At 43.0% G+C, this 16,526-nt stretch overlaps 1 protein-coding gene across 2 annotated transcripts in view; it reads left to right on the forward strand.

Moving 5' to 3' along the window:
• The window catches only part of LOC126424846 (uncharacterized), a 289,952-nt gene that overhangs the window by 137,373 nt on the left and 136,053 nt on the right, over window positions 1-16,526 (forward strand). For both annotated transcript variants that reach the window (XM_050087655.1, XM_050087656.1), the window contains exon 3: window positions 11,003-11,139. In XM_050087655.1, the coding sequence (XP_049943612.1) occupies window positions 11,003-11,139 (137 nt within the window). The remainder of the gene's footprint in view (window positions 1-11,002; window positions 11,140-16,526) is intronic.

The following is a 16,526-nucleotide window of genomic DNA, read 5'->3' on the forward strand; positions in this document are numbered from 1 at the left end:
CAAGCTGCCGTACAGTAGCCGCAAGATGTTTGTGTAGTAAGTTGACCAGATGTCGCTATGTCTGATTATGTGCAGAACTATATTTTCTTTCATTTGTGGCTCCTTTAGCGATTTGTTTTATACTGTTTAATATTACCCGGTGCAATATCAACGGTATTTAATATTTATGTCATTGTCTAGGATATTGGCACTAGAGCATATGTCAACCGCTGGTTTTTTTTTAACTCTTCGTCTTTATAACAATATTACTTTTGTCGTGTTCTTTTTATTGCTTCTTATTACTGTAACATCTTTTATACTTTATAAGCTTATTACAGACTAACTATTGTATCCCCCTTTTATTTTCGCTGTTTCAATTAATAGTTGAAAACTAGTGTATGCCGACATTAGCGAAGTAGTTTTACTGACAACATGACTCGTGCATGTGATGTTATTTATATGTATTTGACGATGCTGGTGCTGATTCCTCATTTAACATTTGAAGATGCCACTATGGCTGCAGTACATTAGGACTTTGTTTTTATGAAACAGGTATGCCTCTTCATATCTAAAGCGCACAAATGTAAATTCTGTCAGTACTACTTTTCAATATGCTCTATGTATTGTTCTTAAACTGTATGCGAGTGTATTTATATTTTGCCCATTTTTGCTGCAGATCTGATGATGGTCATTAAAGACCGAAACCGGTAATCTGTTAGATTATGACCATAGACGTAAATTAAAGGAAACTTATTACACATACGGGTCACTGTGTTCTTTCGCGACGATGTCGCAGCTTCTGATCCTTATGTAAGCAGTTATTCGGTTTAGCGTTGACTGACTTGGATGTCATTCTGAGGTATACCGTGCCACATTCCGTCCAGTTGGCGCATTATATGGTCATAATTCAGAGCTGGTTGGAGGGCCTTTCCCACAATGTTCCAAACGTTTTCAAATGCGGAGAGATCTGGCGACATTGCTGGTCAAGCTAGGCATTGACGAGCACGAAGACAAACAATACAAACTCTTGCCGTGGGTGCTATTTTGCTGAAATGTAGCCCCAGGATGGCTTCCCATGACGGGCAAGATAACGGTGAATACAATACTGTCAACGTACCGCTGGCTGTGAGAGTGCCACGGAAGGCAATCAAACGGCATCCCAGCCCATCATTACTGGTCGTCGGGCGATATGGCGGGCGACAGTCAAGCTGGTCTGCAACCGATATCTGGAACGAGACGTCTTCGGCCTGGAATCTCATTGACTGGAATAGAATTGTCTTCACCGATAAATAAATACACAAATGATCTTTTGGATAGGGTGGATAGCAATGTGCGACTGTTTGCTGATGATGCTGTGGTGTACGGGAAGGTGTCGTCGTTGAGTGACTTAAGGAGGATACAAAATGACTTGCACAGGATTTGTGATTGGTGAAAAGAATGCCAGCTAACTCTAAATATCGATAAATGTAAATTAATGCAGATGAATAGGAAAAAGAATCCTGTAATGTTTGAATATTCCATTAGTAGTGTAGCGCTTGACACAGTCACGTCGATTAAATATTTGGGCGTAACATTGCAGAGCGATATGGAGTGGGACAAGCATGTAATACCGAGCGAGGTGGCGCAGTGGTTAAACACTGGACTCGCATTCGGGAGGACGACGGTTCAATCCCGCGTCCGGCCATCCTGATTTAGGTTTTCCGTGATTTCCCTAAATCGCTCCAGGAAAATGCCGGGATGGTACCTTTCAAAGGGCACGGCCGACTTCCTCCCCCGTCCTTCCCTAATCCGATGAGACCGATGACCTCGCTGTCTGGTCTCCTTCCCCAAAAACAACCCAACAAGCATGTAATGGCAGTTGTGTGGAAGGCGGATAGTCATCTTCGGTTCATTTGTAGAATTTTGGGAAGATGTGGTTCATCTGCAAAGGAGACCGCTTATAAAACACTAATACGACCTATTCTTGAGTACTGCTAGAGCGTTTGGGATCCCTATCACGTCGGATTGAGGAAGGACATAGAAGCAATTCAGAGGCGGGCTGCTAGATTTGTTACTGGTAGGTTTGATCATCACACGAGTGTTATGGAAATGCTTCAGGAACTCGGGTGGGAGTCTCTAGAGGAAAGGAGGTGCTCTTTTCGTGAATCGCTACTGAGGAAATTTAGAGAACCAGCGTTTGAGGCTGCCACCAACTTACATTTCGCGGAAAGACCACGAAGATAATAGAGATTAGGGCTCGTACAGAGGCATATAGGCAGTCATTTTTCCCTCGTGCTTTTTGGGAGTGGAACAGGGAGAGAAGATTCTGGTTGTGGCACTAGCACCCTCCGCCAGGCACCGTATGGTGGATTGCGGAGTATGTGTGTAGATGTAGATGTAGATCCCGCTCCGAACTGTGGAGACGCGTCTGAGACGCCCCGCACAGTGACGGGACACCTACCTGTCTGTTGCCCGCCGTATAGCGGACAGCCAGGGCTGATGGCCTGGGGTGCTGTTTCTTTCTATAGCAGGACCAATTTGGTCGTCATCCATGGGAACCTTACAGCACTGCTATATGTCGACGATATTCTACGGCTCACTTTGATGGGAAGCCATCTTGGGAGTACATTTCAGCAAGATAATGCCTGCCTGCACATGGCGAGAGTTTCTACTGCTTGTCTTCGTGGTTGCCGAAACCTACTTAGGCCAGGAAGTCTCTGGACCTCTCCCCAGCTGAGAACATTTGGACCATTATGGGCAGAGCCCTCCAACCACCTCGCTATTTGACCGATGACCGTAGCAGTCTGGTCCCTTTAATCCCACAACCACCTCGCTATTTAGATATCTAACGCGCCAACTGGACAGAATTAGGCACGATATACCTCACAAGGACATTCAACAACTCTGTCAACCAATGCTAAGTCGAATAAATGCTTGCTTGAGGACAAAAGATGGACCAACGCATTACTGACTTGCTGAATTTGTGTATCTCTTTCTCTTGAATAAATCACCCACTGTTTCTGAGGTTGTAATCAGTTGTTTGTCTGTACATGTACATGACATCTACCGATTTCAGTCCCGTTCGGATGGTTCCTCCGTGGTGCGGCATTTATTTGTGTCTTAGAGCGTATTATAATGCAAGTAAGGTTGGGTTTTACCATATAGTATACTATGTTTCGACATAATTTATTCACAAATCAGCCTGACTTCTCTTGTTGTTGTTGTTCCGGTCTTCATTCGGAAGAATGGTTTCATGCAGCTTTCATATCTGGATAACTACTGCAGTCTTCATCTAGTAGACAGTTCATGCCCTGTTCTCCCTCTACAATTATACGCGGCGCGCTTCCCTCCATTGCACGATAGACTATTATTTGATGCCTCCGGATACCTCCTGTCAATCGATGTTTACTTTTAGTCAAGTTGTGCCATAAATTTCTTTTTTTCCTAATGCTACTCAGTACCTCCTCATTACTTAGTCGATCTACCCATCTAATGTTCAGAATTCTTTTTTGACACTACTGAGACACCCACCTTAACCCGCAGGACAGGACAGGTAGTTTAAATTGTGGAAAGGAGCCAAAATAAGGGCTGTCAGTTACACTCGAACATACAGATTTATTATTTGATCAAACATTACAAGAGCCCAAAAAATTTGTTTTTTAAACACACAGCTTTAATCTTTAGGACTTAATTACCGGCTGAAAGCCACTTTAATTTAAAAATGGATGAAGACCAATAGCTTAAAACGCAAGCATAATCAGAAATTTAAAAGGCAAACCTTATCTTATATAGGCTGAAGGCCCCAAGAATCTGAGATTTTCAGAGCAAACAATTTAATTCAAAATCGGCTGAAAGCCCAACAGTTAAGGCTAAACAACATTAATTAAAAAAACGAAGGCCTTACGTAAAAAAGTTATTAATTAGGCAAAACTCAACCAAAACTGAAATTTAAAAGACAAGGCCTTATCTTAAAACAGTTCTTTAGTTAGGCTGAAGCCCCAAAGAATCAGACAGTTCAAGAGCGAACAAGTTAAATTCAAATCTGCTGAAGGCCTAACACATAAAACTCCATAACATTCATTTTTTTTAATACGAAAATCCTTACGTGAAACAGTTCTTGAATTTAGTCTGAAGGCCTTAAGAGCAAAACAACTGAAACTCAAAACCGGCTGAAGGCCCAACACTTAAAATTCAACAACATTCTTTGAACTATGCTGAAGGTCTTAAGAGCAAAACAACTCAAACTCAAAATCGGGTGAAGGCCCAACACTTAGAATTCAACAACATTAAAACTTTTAAAACGCCAAAGGTCTTACGTGGAAAAGTTCTCTAAATTAGGCTGAAGGCCTAAAGAATCTTACGCCTTAAGGGCAAAACAACCTTAATTTTTTAAAAATCGGCTGGAAGCCATACAAGTACAAACAACAAGAACAAATAAAAGAAAGACAGTACATACAAGGGCGCTCAGATGTTCGAGAGTTGGCCTGGAATTCAAACACTAACGCTCGCTTAAGTGAGACAGGCAGTCGGGCCAACCATTCTCGATCCGACGACAACCCAAGCGACCGACAGCCAACGGACCCACCGACAAGATAACTTCCACTTCACCCGACCAGGGCACAAAGGGAGTTCAATGGAACAACGTAGAAGATATTGGCCACCACAACGAATCATACATGGAGCTGTCAAACTGCACACCGTGCTGAACAGCAACAACACGATAAGGAAACTACACTGCCTGAGATTTACGTCAACGGCCAGGGCAGGTAACCGGAATGTTAACGGCCACAAGGCAGAAGATTCCGCTGGTGCACTTCAATTCAAGTGACCAAATATAGTGAAACTCCACTGAAGGGTGGCTAGAATTGTCCAACTTGAAAACCACGTTGTTGCTCGCGGGAATATGCCAACAGCCGACAACGAACTCCAAAGGACACAATGTGAACAGTCTTGACTTACTGGTAAATTAAATCCGAACTCAACTTTCGTGTCCAGGATCAGTGATCCACGGACCTCGTAGCAATGGGAACAGCCCCACACACTCCGACACTGCGTAGAGACAGCCAGTGGCCCCGACCGAACTTCGTCTCGCGGAGAATTCCTCACTGCTCTGCGCCAACCAACCGACTGGTCGCACACCGTCCAGCCGGAAACTATAAGCGCCAGGTGGAAGATAGTCCAAGGTGCGAATATCGGTACACACCGCTGTTGCCACCGACGGAAGGAGAGGATAACAGCATAATCGCGATAACCGCGGGAGACTAAACGCGGAATCGCAGGGAAGGTTTAATACAGCGCATAGCTTAAATTTGTATTAGATGTTGATATATTCCTCGTCCTCATATGTCTCAGCCTTGGATGACTTTTTTGTTTTAATAGGTTGCTTTTAATTATCTGGACTATGTCATGAATAGGTGTGTTGGTGTTAAGGTTTATTGCTACATCTCCGATATCTTCTATAAGGTCACAGCTATTCGTAATTGAGAAATTCTTTTCAAAACTTTAAAAACTACTGAGAAGGTCTTTTAGCTTTCAGCTGATGAAGTATGCCGGGCTATTTCTTGAGTTAATTAGGCCTATATGACGTAGAAAGAGAACTAATCCTGTCACATAATTTCTCACCTTTAACAACAAAATTTAACAAGTACACTCATTTGCTCGCATCACGTTTATAGCAAAGATTTCATACCAAGTAGCTATTTTGTAACAATGGTATTCAAATATCCTTCAGAAAAAACGATAAGCTATAACAGCGAATCTTTCGCTGCAACAAGACGAATAACCAGTATCACAGCAGATCAGGTATTAAAAAACTTTTATGTGACATCTGCCAAAATTCTACATACGCAAGACAGGAAGAAGTTCCACTATAAGAAACCGGAAATCCATAGATGCCTTCACGATAAATAATTTTGATAGATCCACTTCTGCAATACATCTGAAACAATATGAACGCTTAACCAAAGTCAACCTGCAGATTCTACACACTGTCAGCATAGGAAAGAAAATGAATCTTCTGGAAGAGAACTCGAAATTTACATCCATAGCTCCAGATCACCACCACAACTAATTCTCAGTGAACAATTAGACCCTGCAAAGAAGTCTTTCTACACATCTTTAATGAAATACACACATCAAAAAAGTTTTGCATCACCTCGGTTCCGAGAGTTCCGGAACCAGTACAGAAAATTGGAATACAGATCAACATAAATAACATTTCCACCATTTTTATTGCTCATGAAAACAGCACACTGCATGTTGTACCGCCATACAGCGGACCTTCAGAAGTGGTGGTCCAGATTGCTGTACATACCGGTACCTCTAATACCCAGTTGCAAGTCCCCTTGCATTGATGTATGCCTGTACTCGTCGTTACATACCATCCACAAGTTCATCAAGGGACTCTTGGTCCAGATTATCCCACTCCTCAACGGCGATTCGGCGTAGATCCCTCAGTGGTTGGTGGGTCACTTCGTCTATAAACAGCCCTTTTCAATCTATCCCAGGCACGTTCGATAGGGTTCATGTCTGGAGAACATGCTGGCCACTCTAGTCGAGCGATGTCGTTATCCTGAAGGTGCACTATGGGGACGCGAATTGTCGTCCGTGAAGACGAATGCCTCGCCAATATGCTGCCGATATGGGTGCACTGTCGGTCGGAGGATGGCATTCACTTGTCATACAGCCGTTTCGGCGCCTTCCGTGACCACCAGCGGCGTACGTCGGCCCCACATAATGAAATGAAATGAAATGAGCGTTTGGCGTCATTGGCCGGGAGGCCCCTCGCGGGGCAGGTCCGGCCGCCATATCGCAGGTCTTATTACATTCGGCGCCACATTGGGCGACCTGCACGCCGGATGGGGATGAAATGATGATGAACACAACACAACACCCAGTCCCTGAGCGGAGAAAATCTCCGACCCAGCCGGGAATCGAACCCGGGCCCAGAGGACGGCAATCCGTCACGCTGACCACTCAGCTACTGGGGCGGACGGCCCCACATAATGAGACACCAAAACAGCAGGGAACCTCCACCTTGCTGCACTCGCTGGATAGTGTGTCTAAGGCGTTCAGCCTGACCGGGTTTCCTTCAAACACGTCTCCGATGATTGTCTGGTTGAAGACATATGCGACACTCATCGGTGAAGAGAACTTGATGCCAATCCTGAGCGGTCCATTCGGCATGTTGTTGGGCCCATCTGTACCGAGCTGCATCGTGTCGTGGTTGCTAAGATGGACCTCGTCATGGACGTCATGAGTGAAGTTGCCCATCATGCAGAGTATTGCGCCCAGTTTGAGTCGTTACACGACGTCCAGTGGCTGCACGAAAAGCGTTACTCAACATGGTGGCGTTGCCGTCAGGGTTCCTCCGAGCCATAATCCGCAGGCAGCGGTCATCCACTGCAGTAGTTGCCTTGGGGGGCCTGAGCGAGATATGTCATCGACAGTTCCTGTCTCTCTGTATCTCCTCCAAGTCCGAAAAACATCGCTTTGGTTCACTACGAGACACCTGGACACTTCCCTTGTTGAGAGTCCTTCCTGGCACAAAATAACAATACGGACTCGATCGAACCGCGTTATTGACCGTCTAGGCATGGTTGAACTACAGACAACACGAGTCCTGTACCTCCTTCCTGGTGGAATGACTGGAACTGATTGGCTGTCGGACCCCCTTCGTCTAACAGGCGCTACTCATGCATGGTTGTTTACATCTTTGGGCGGGTTTAGAGACATCTCTAAACAGTCGAAGGGACTGTGTCTGTGATACAATATCCACAGTCAACGTCTATCTTCAGTAGTTCTGGGAACCGGGTGATGCAAAACTTTTTTGATGTGTGTATTTAAAAATCAAAAACTGTAACTTATAGCCCCCACACAACTAGCAATTTAAAAAAAAATGTCAGTGTGTATAATCTCACATACTTTGCCAGCAACCGTACTGTATATTATAAATGACAGTGTGGTTCTAGAATCATGTAACAATTTCATTTTCATAACTTGTAATATCTGTTATGTTTCTGTACACGTAGCGTCTGTTTACTTCTTTGACCTAACCTCTTTGACATTAATCTCTGTTTTCCAATGTAAACACGTTGCACGTTGTGAGTGCATGTGCTCCTGAAATTATTGACATCCAAAGTGCCACCATTTTATCAAAGACATAATATGGAAGCATGAGGGCTAACATACAGTTAACTTGTGAAGAACGAAATAGTTTTGTAGAACATTGTGATAAATGTAATGTGAAAATGATATGGATACATCAGTTATATCGAGGTAGCATAATATTTTATAGCACATGTGGCTTAGCCACTTCCAAATGTTTGATTTGTGTGTATTTAGTCATCATCACATAATATGTTTTTGATTTAAACAGTGATCTCGAGAACTATGGAAACATGTACACGAATTTAAACCAACTGAAGACTGGCAGAAGCCCGAAACTGATCGTGTGTTAAATAAAATCATCTTCTGTTGTGACTGGTGGCGGTTATTATTCCACACCATGTATGTTGTTTATAACTTTTTGGGCTGTGTATTTTGTCCTTGCTTCTTTCAGAATTTCAGATTATTCCAGTCAACGTTGTCAAAAGCTTTCTCTCTCAGTACAAATACTATAAACCTAGGTTTGCCTACAATCTATCTTCTAAGATAAGTCGCACTGTCAGTTTTGTTCACGTGTCCCAACATATCTCCGCAGAATGTAATCTATGTTCTTCATGTACTGGTGGGTACCGTAACAACGCTTCACTTATTTACGTATTTGACTCATCAGTCTTCTGACTGGTTTGTTGCGGAACGCCACGAATTCCTTCCTTATCACTGTTCTATTTTAACTACGTAAATTCATTCTCAAATTGTTGCATAATCTCGACGTTTATGGACCCCGAGTAATTCTACGCATCGTTTGAATATACATTTCTTTACAAGAATAAACCCTATCGTTCAGCAGCAATTAATATAAAGTATCCACTTAAAATGCCCAGGTCTTCCAACTACAAGCAACAGGTGAGGCCCTGCCATGTCCAGGAACTTACCGAATAGTTTTCTGATATGCACGCCAGTTGATTTTTTTCAAGTAGCCTTTTAGCATCATGGGGATAATCCATCATTTAACTATGATCCGTGATGTTAGTAAAATCAAAGACAAAATAATTCAGTTTGCTATCAGTTCTGAATCATCTAAAAGTGTGTCAAAGCGGAAGGCTATGAAAATGTCTTCTTAGGCAGAAGTGGATGAAGCCATGTTGGAATAGTTTCAGCAGAAACAGAGCAGAGGGAATCCAAGTATCTAGCCCAATATGTGGCAAACGGGCCCAATTTTTCTTCAAAACCTTGGGGATTAAAGGAGATTTTAATGCGTCTTCCGGCTGGCTAACAAAATTTAAACAGCGTCGTGATATCCAGGAGATTGCTGTCCAAGAAGAAAAGTTAAGTGCATATAATACGGCTGCTTCTGAATGAATTTTGTAATGATGTCCGGGAGTTTATTGCACGAGAAAATTTAGATCTGGAGCAAATGTACAACAAGGACGAATCCGTGGTGTTTTGGAAGTGTCTACCAACAAAGAGTTTAGGTTTAGAGAGCGATTGTAGTGCACCTGGTTATGAATCAAGCAAGGAAAGGATACTTGTGTTGTATTGCGCTAATGGTACGGGTTCACATAATGTTTAGCTTGGTGTAATAGATAACGGTAAAAACCGTGTCAGTTCAAAGGAAAAGAAATGTACAATTTACCTATTCATCATTTTCACCAGAAAGGGGATTGAATGGGCCACATAGTATTTCAAACGTCGCTCCATAATTGCTTTGTGCCACAGGTGCGAGAAGATCTAACGCTGAAGGTTCTATCTATAAGGGCTGCACTGTGTTACTGGACAATGCACCTTCTGATCACAGGATGATGTTTGTAAAATGTTTAGCCTCTAATGTGACAGCATTAAGTCAGACAATGGATCAGGGTGCCATTGCTACTGTGAAGAAAATTTATGGATGAAATCTGCTAAAAAACGTATTGCTCAGGGCAGCAATCTTCAAACATTTTGGAAACAACAGATAGCGCTAGACGCAATTTATGAAGTGCCGGAGGCGTGGCTTAAAGTAAAACAATCAATCATAAGCCAAGACATGAAAAAACAATCCTAAAATTGATGAAATCGGTGACTCCAATGACGGAGAACGCTGCTCATTAGCAACGTTAGCTGTTGTTCTGAAAAGTACTCCAGGGTGTGAAATTATTGACAAAGAAAATATTTCCGAATGATTCGATATGGACCATACGCAGCCAGGTCATGAGATGTTGAGTGACAGTGCTATTATACATTGAATACAAGGGAAGTTCAAGGAGTTGAATGACAGTGAAGAAGACGACAACATTCCTCTAACTCCAAAATAGTTATCAGTCATGCATCAGAACTTCAGTGGGCCCACGAGTTCCTGGACTACCTGGAACACCAAAAAGACGCTCACCATTGTGACAGGTTGGTGTTGCGTAAAATTAGTAGTGCAACAGGTAAAAGACAAGCTGCCTCACTGAGACATAGATCAATTCAAGACTGTTTTGTTTGAAAGTAGTGTAGTGTAACGTGAAATTGGTTTCCACTCTATTCTTTGTAAGTACTGTATTGCACATAATACGCTGAATAAATGGAATTTATTACAAACATTAGTTAAGAGATTTTAATTATGATATTGTAATTAATTTTTAATAAGTCTAATAGATTACCATATACTTTAATTGCGGGTTATCTGCAGAATTTAATTATACACAAGTTTCAAGTCTCAATTATTGCGGATAATAACGAAAATAGAAGATAGAAGGGAAAGTCAACTACGTAATTAGCGCCCAACAGTAGCTACAATACCACAATAGGTTTCTTAGATAGGTTGAGTCAGTCGTTGTCATTGGTGCAAAGTCTGTCCCGGTTGCATCCATATGTTTTCAGTGTTGTGTTGACCCTGTAAAAACATGCACGCTGGTCTAGTTGGCAGCATTGTTTTACGCTACACTGTGTGTCTGTGTGTGTGTGTGTGTGTGTGCAGCGACCAGCAGGAGCTATGCAGCCAGCGCAGAGCCCAGCGTGGTGAGGTCTCCATTCCCAGATGTGGAGGTGCCTGCCGTGCCACTCTTCCAGTACATGTGGCAGAACCTGGACCGCTATCCTGACAGGGTCGCCACCGTAAGTTTTAAGCAATTGCTTCTTCATATTATTCTCTTTGAAGCTTCCTCTCTAGAAACTATGGTTGCTTGGTTGGTTGATTTGGGGGAGGGGACCAACCAGTGAGGTCATCAGTCCCATTGGATTAGGGAGGAATGGAAAAGAAAGTCTGCCGTGACCAGGAGCTATGATCTCATGTTCTACAGGGGTATAATTTTTACTACTGAGCATGGCTGCCCAACAAATTCTTTTTCCTTTATTGTTAATTCATTCCCTCATGCCTCATGTAGTGAGGGGGCTGCTGGGATGTCAGTCGTACAAATGACCCACTCTTTGGCCAGTGGAACTTAACGCTCCTTAGAGGAGGAGGAGGAGGAGATTAGTGTTTAACGTCCCGTCGACAACAAGGTCATTAGAGACGGAGCGCAAGCTCGGGTGAGGGAAGGATGGGGAAGGAAATCGGCCGTGCCCTTTCAAAGGAACCATCCCGGCATTTGCCTGAAGCGATTTAGAGAAATCACGAAAAACCTAGATCAGGATGGCCGGAGACGGGATTGAACCGTCGTCCTCCCGAATGCGAGTCCAGTGTACTAACCACTGCGCCACCTCACTCGGTAACGCTCCTTAGATGCTAAAACAAAAAACAAGGAGATACATGAACTATGCATTTAAAATAATTTGAAAAGGTGGCGTGAGTCAGAGAAATATAGGGTGGTGCAAAAGTCGCTGGACTCTAGGCATTGATTAAACAAAAGATTGAATTTATGTTTCGTTACAAATACAAACAACACTTGCAATTATTTTTTTTATGTTCAAACTGTATTCTGGTTTCATTAATACATCTTTGAGGTGTCTTTCTAACACTATGGTATAGTATGGTATCACTGTACAAATCGTGAAATGCATTGTGTATACAGTCTTTTGGTTCAGCAATGGTCTGAGGCTCTTGAGAATAAACAGAGTCCATGACGTCACCCCATGGACGTGATATCTGCCCTTCGACCAATCACTTTCCTTTGAAAAATTTCGTTTAAATAATCGCAGACGGCAGTGTCATAATGTGGTGGAGCACCATCGCAATGAAAGTAAATGTCTTGAAAGTTTTCAGCACACGTTATAAGTCCTGATACCACCTACTTCTAAAGCATATCCAAACTCATCTCCTGTCACTATCCCTTCAAAAAAATTTGATCCAAGTACGCCAAACGATGATAATGCCCTCCAAAAACATACACTAGGTTGACTTAGTGGTTGTTCTAAGAAAAGTGCAGATATGTCTGTCAACTTGCCCGCTTAGATTAAAACAGGTCTCGTTAGATCGCACCATTTTGTTGAATAGGTGAGGACCATGTTTTTGTTGGTCAAGCATCAATTCACAAAACTGAAGACGTCGAACTGGATCATCTTTAAGCAAGGCATATCGTAAACGTGGAATGTAAACTTAAAACTTCTGTTTGTGTGATATTCTTTGCACTGACCTTCATGATAAATCAAGCTCAGTTGCTAATCGTAAGGTTGATTTTCGTGGGCTTTGGATCATAGCTAAACATATCCGCAGTTCCTTTTCCTCATTTGTGACCGTTGTTGGGCGGCCAAGTCTTGATGCATCCATAACAAATCGATGTTCTTCAAATCTATCTCGTATGTCGCATACTGTTCATCTAGACGGTGGTTTTGATCTAAAGCATCTTCCCCATCCATTAACAACTGCAACAGCATCACTTTTATAAAATGTTTTTAATGTAAAAACCCTTTATTCTTTTGTTAACATCGTGATAATTCGGAAAACTACAGCTGTAAACATGTCACACATATCACACTATCAACAATTTAATAGTTCGATTATTGTGTTTGTTTTGTTTGTTGTTGCTTTGTATACCAGCTTGAAAAGGCGTAATTATCACCATTTGGTAAAAACAAGCTAACTGATTGAAACTTCCTTCTGTCCTACGTCTTTCTGTTCCTTTTGTTTCTTTTAACCAACTGTCTGTACAAATAAAATAATGCTGCCTTCATGAATTGTTTGAAAACATTGGTAAAAATGTGGAGAAACAGCACAGTTATAAACACTTGACAAACATCTGAAGGACACTGAACACTTGAAAAACACTGAACACAACGGAAGACACATTGACCGTTAACAATGGAGCACTGTGCACTTTCACTAAAACTGGAAAAGGACCTGCGCTGGGACGGTGGACTATAGATGAAAAGAAGAGTTGGTATAGAGACAGGGGAGTGGTCGTGATGATGACGGAGAACTGGTAAGAGGTGGTGACGAGACAGGTGTGGCTGTGGGGGACAAGGAGAGAGGGTCCACTGATATTGGGAGCTATAGATCGGAAAGTAGAAGGGGGTGGGGAACGATAGAGTAGGATGAGATGTGGTAGGGGGAGAGCAAGAGGGGGAGCCCTTGGGGTGGTGGATAAGGTAGGGTGGATTCAGAGTTGGTAGGACAGGTGTATGTCGGGGTGGAGTTCATGGTCCAGTAGAGGGAGACAGTTGATATTTCTTTGGGAGAGGACGTGAACGGTGTGCAGGTGAAGGGTTGGTGGGGTGTGTAGGTGGAGGCCTGGCACCACACTAGGATTGGAAAGGAGAGTGGAAACTATAGGATTATCGGAGTAGACTTTACGGATGGCGTAGGTTATTCAGAGGTGTTGACTGAGAGTGAGGAAAGATGGGAATTTGATGAGTTGGTAAAAGATCCTGTTGGGATAGGGTAAGCGAGTGAAGAAAACGAGGCGCAGAGCATGGCAAGGATCTGGAGAGACTTATAGAACTTGGGAGGGTGGAGATCCATTCAACATTTGCGTAGTAAAGGATGGGACAGATCAGGAATTCGTACACATGAAGGATAGTGGAGGTGTGTAGTCACCATGCTCGGTTGGTTAGTAGCTTTAGTCTCTTGTGGGCTTTCTGCTGGGTGGTTAGTAGATGAGGTATTCAGATTACTTGTTAGCCGAAAGTTAGTCCAAGTTGTTTTAGTGTGTTAGTTAGCTGGATGGGATGGTCATAAATGGTAGAAGTCGTGAAGACGAAAGGTGCAGATAATGAGTCCTATAATTACTGCCTGGATTTTGGAAGGATTAATCTTAAGGAGCCATTGGTTACACCAGCAGGTAAACACACTGAGGTGGGTTTGGAGGGATCGTTGGCTTTCTGAAGCATGGGATAGAGAGCGTGGTAAGTGGTGTCATCATCATACTGAAGGAGGTGCATGGGAGGAGGTGGTTTGGCCATAGAAATTAATCCACCATAAAACCATAAAATTAGCATTCTTGATGCAACTCGTCCAGTGTGTTTTAGATCACTTAATACAGTGTATACACAAATTTATTGTGTTTCAGTGAATTTATATGACGGTCTTTTAATACATAATGCAACACTTTTTTTTTCTCAACCGATTTCGTTAAAAAAAGTTCCGGAATTTGTTGTGGGACATCATGGAATAGTCCCGTGTCAGCCCCTAAGTTCATGAAGTTCCGATGGGTGGCGGCGCTATTCACAGCCTTCAAAATGGCATTTGTAACGGACGTGCGTTCTAAGCCGAGAGCTTTCATTGAGTTTCTATAGGAGGAAAACCAAAACGTGACATATATTCACAGGCGCTTGAAGAATGCCTACGGAGACCTGCCAGTGAACAAAACCACGGTGAGTAGTTGGGCGAGGCGTCTGTTCTCATCGCTACAAGGTCGCGCACACCTTCCCGATAACCCGCTTCCGGCTGGCCGCACACATCTGTGACTGCTGCAGCGCAGGAACGTGCGGACACTCTCCTTCGAGGTGGTCGACAAAACACAATCAAACACCTCGCTGCTCATCTGGACGTCTATGTTGGAAGTGCTGCCACGGTCGGTCACCAGATGAGGTACTCAAAGCCTTGTGCGCGCCGAACAGAAGTCCATAGAGAGCAACGAAAGACCATATGTGCGGAAATGGCTGCGCGTTATGAGGCTGATCGTAGCAATTTTTCGTCGAACATCGTCACAGGCGACGAAACACGTGTTCGCCACTCCGAACCGGAAACAAAATTGTAATCCACAGAGTGGCGCCGCGTCACCTCTCCTTCAAAGAAAATGTTCAAAGCCGCATCCTCGCCGATAACGTCATGGGATGGTCTTCTGAGACTCTGAAGGGGAATTATTAGATCTGACGTCCTCCTTTACGGTGCAACCATCAACTCTGAAGTGTACTGTGCTACCCTCAGGAAATTGAAGAAACAACTTCAGCGTATTCGTCTCCACAGAAATGCACATGCCTAAGCACCTAAGCACCTAAGAGAAGCTCACATAACCTCATTGGATTGCTCTTTGTCATCCACCCCACAGCCAGAATCCCGCACCTTGCGACTTCCATCTGAGCGGCCCAATGAAGGATGTACTCCGTGGCAAGCAGTAGGTGGATGATCGGGAGGTTGTCGATGAAGCAAGGCAATGGCTCCCACGTCGACCATTGGAGAGGTAGCATGCGGACGTAAGGGCCATCCCGGTAAGCTGGCGTAAGGCTGTCGCTTTCAACGAATATTGTGTTGAAAACTAGCTTTTTGTAGCCAAAAGAGCGGGGAATAATAAGGTGTATTGGAATCGAGAACAAAACCAATCTGCTTTCACAAAAAGAAAAAAAAATGTGTTCCATTACTTATTGAAAGTACCTCGTAGTTGTCAATTGAATAGAGTTTCTTAAGAGTATACTATCTTGATAACTACAGGTTTCATTAGCACATACAAATTACATCTTATACCAGTAATATAATTATGTAGGCCTAGATTACTTTTTGCTTTCATGACCTGAAATGACATCTTCATATGACTAAGTCAAGAAAATGGTTCTGAACACTATACGACTTAACTTCTGAGGTCATAAGTCGCCTAGAACATAGAACTAATTAAACCTAGCTATCTAAGGACATCACACACATCCATGCCCGAGGCAGGATTCGAACCTGCGACCGTAGCGGCCGCTCGGCTCCTGACTGTAGCGCCTAGAACCGCACGGCCGCTCCGGCCGGTGACTAAATCCAAGATATGCACTGAGCAGCGAAACAGAAAGAGAAAATATTCACTAAAGATATTTTTATTCATATACCAATAACGTTAGTTTAACACTGAACATTCAAAATCTCCAAAAGAAAAAAAATCAGAGAGGCAGAAAAAGTCTGATGGATGTCAACAAAAACAACAAAAATGCCATAGATGAGAACTCCTGGAAATGGAAAATATAAAAACCTTTATCAGAATTTGGTACCATCTATGACATTACTTGCCTACAAAACCTCGTTATTGATCATGTTAATGGATTCACTGCATTATTTGTATATAATGTATTCCCTAATATTGACTGGCATAATTAATGTTAAACAGAATGTTTTTCGAACACTACTTTTGTGATTTGTTGCGGTAAGAGTA

This window comes from Schistocerca serialis, chromosome 10 (genome assembly GCF_023864345.2).
Source record: "Schistocerca serialis cubense isolate TAMUIC-IGC-003099 chromosome 10, iqSchSeri2.2, whole genome shotgun sequence".
Taxonomy (NCBI): Eukaryota; Metazoa; Arthropoda; class Insecta; order Orthoptera; family Acrididae; genus Schistocerca; species Schistocerca serialis.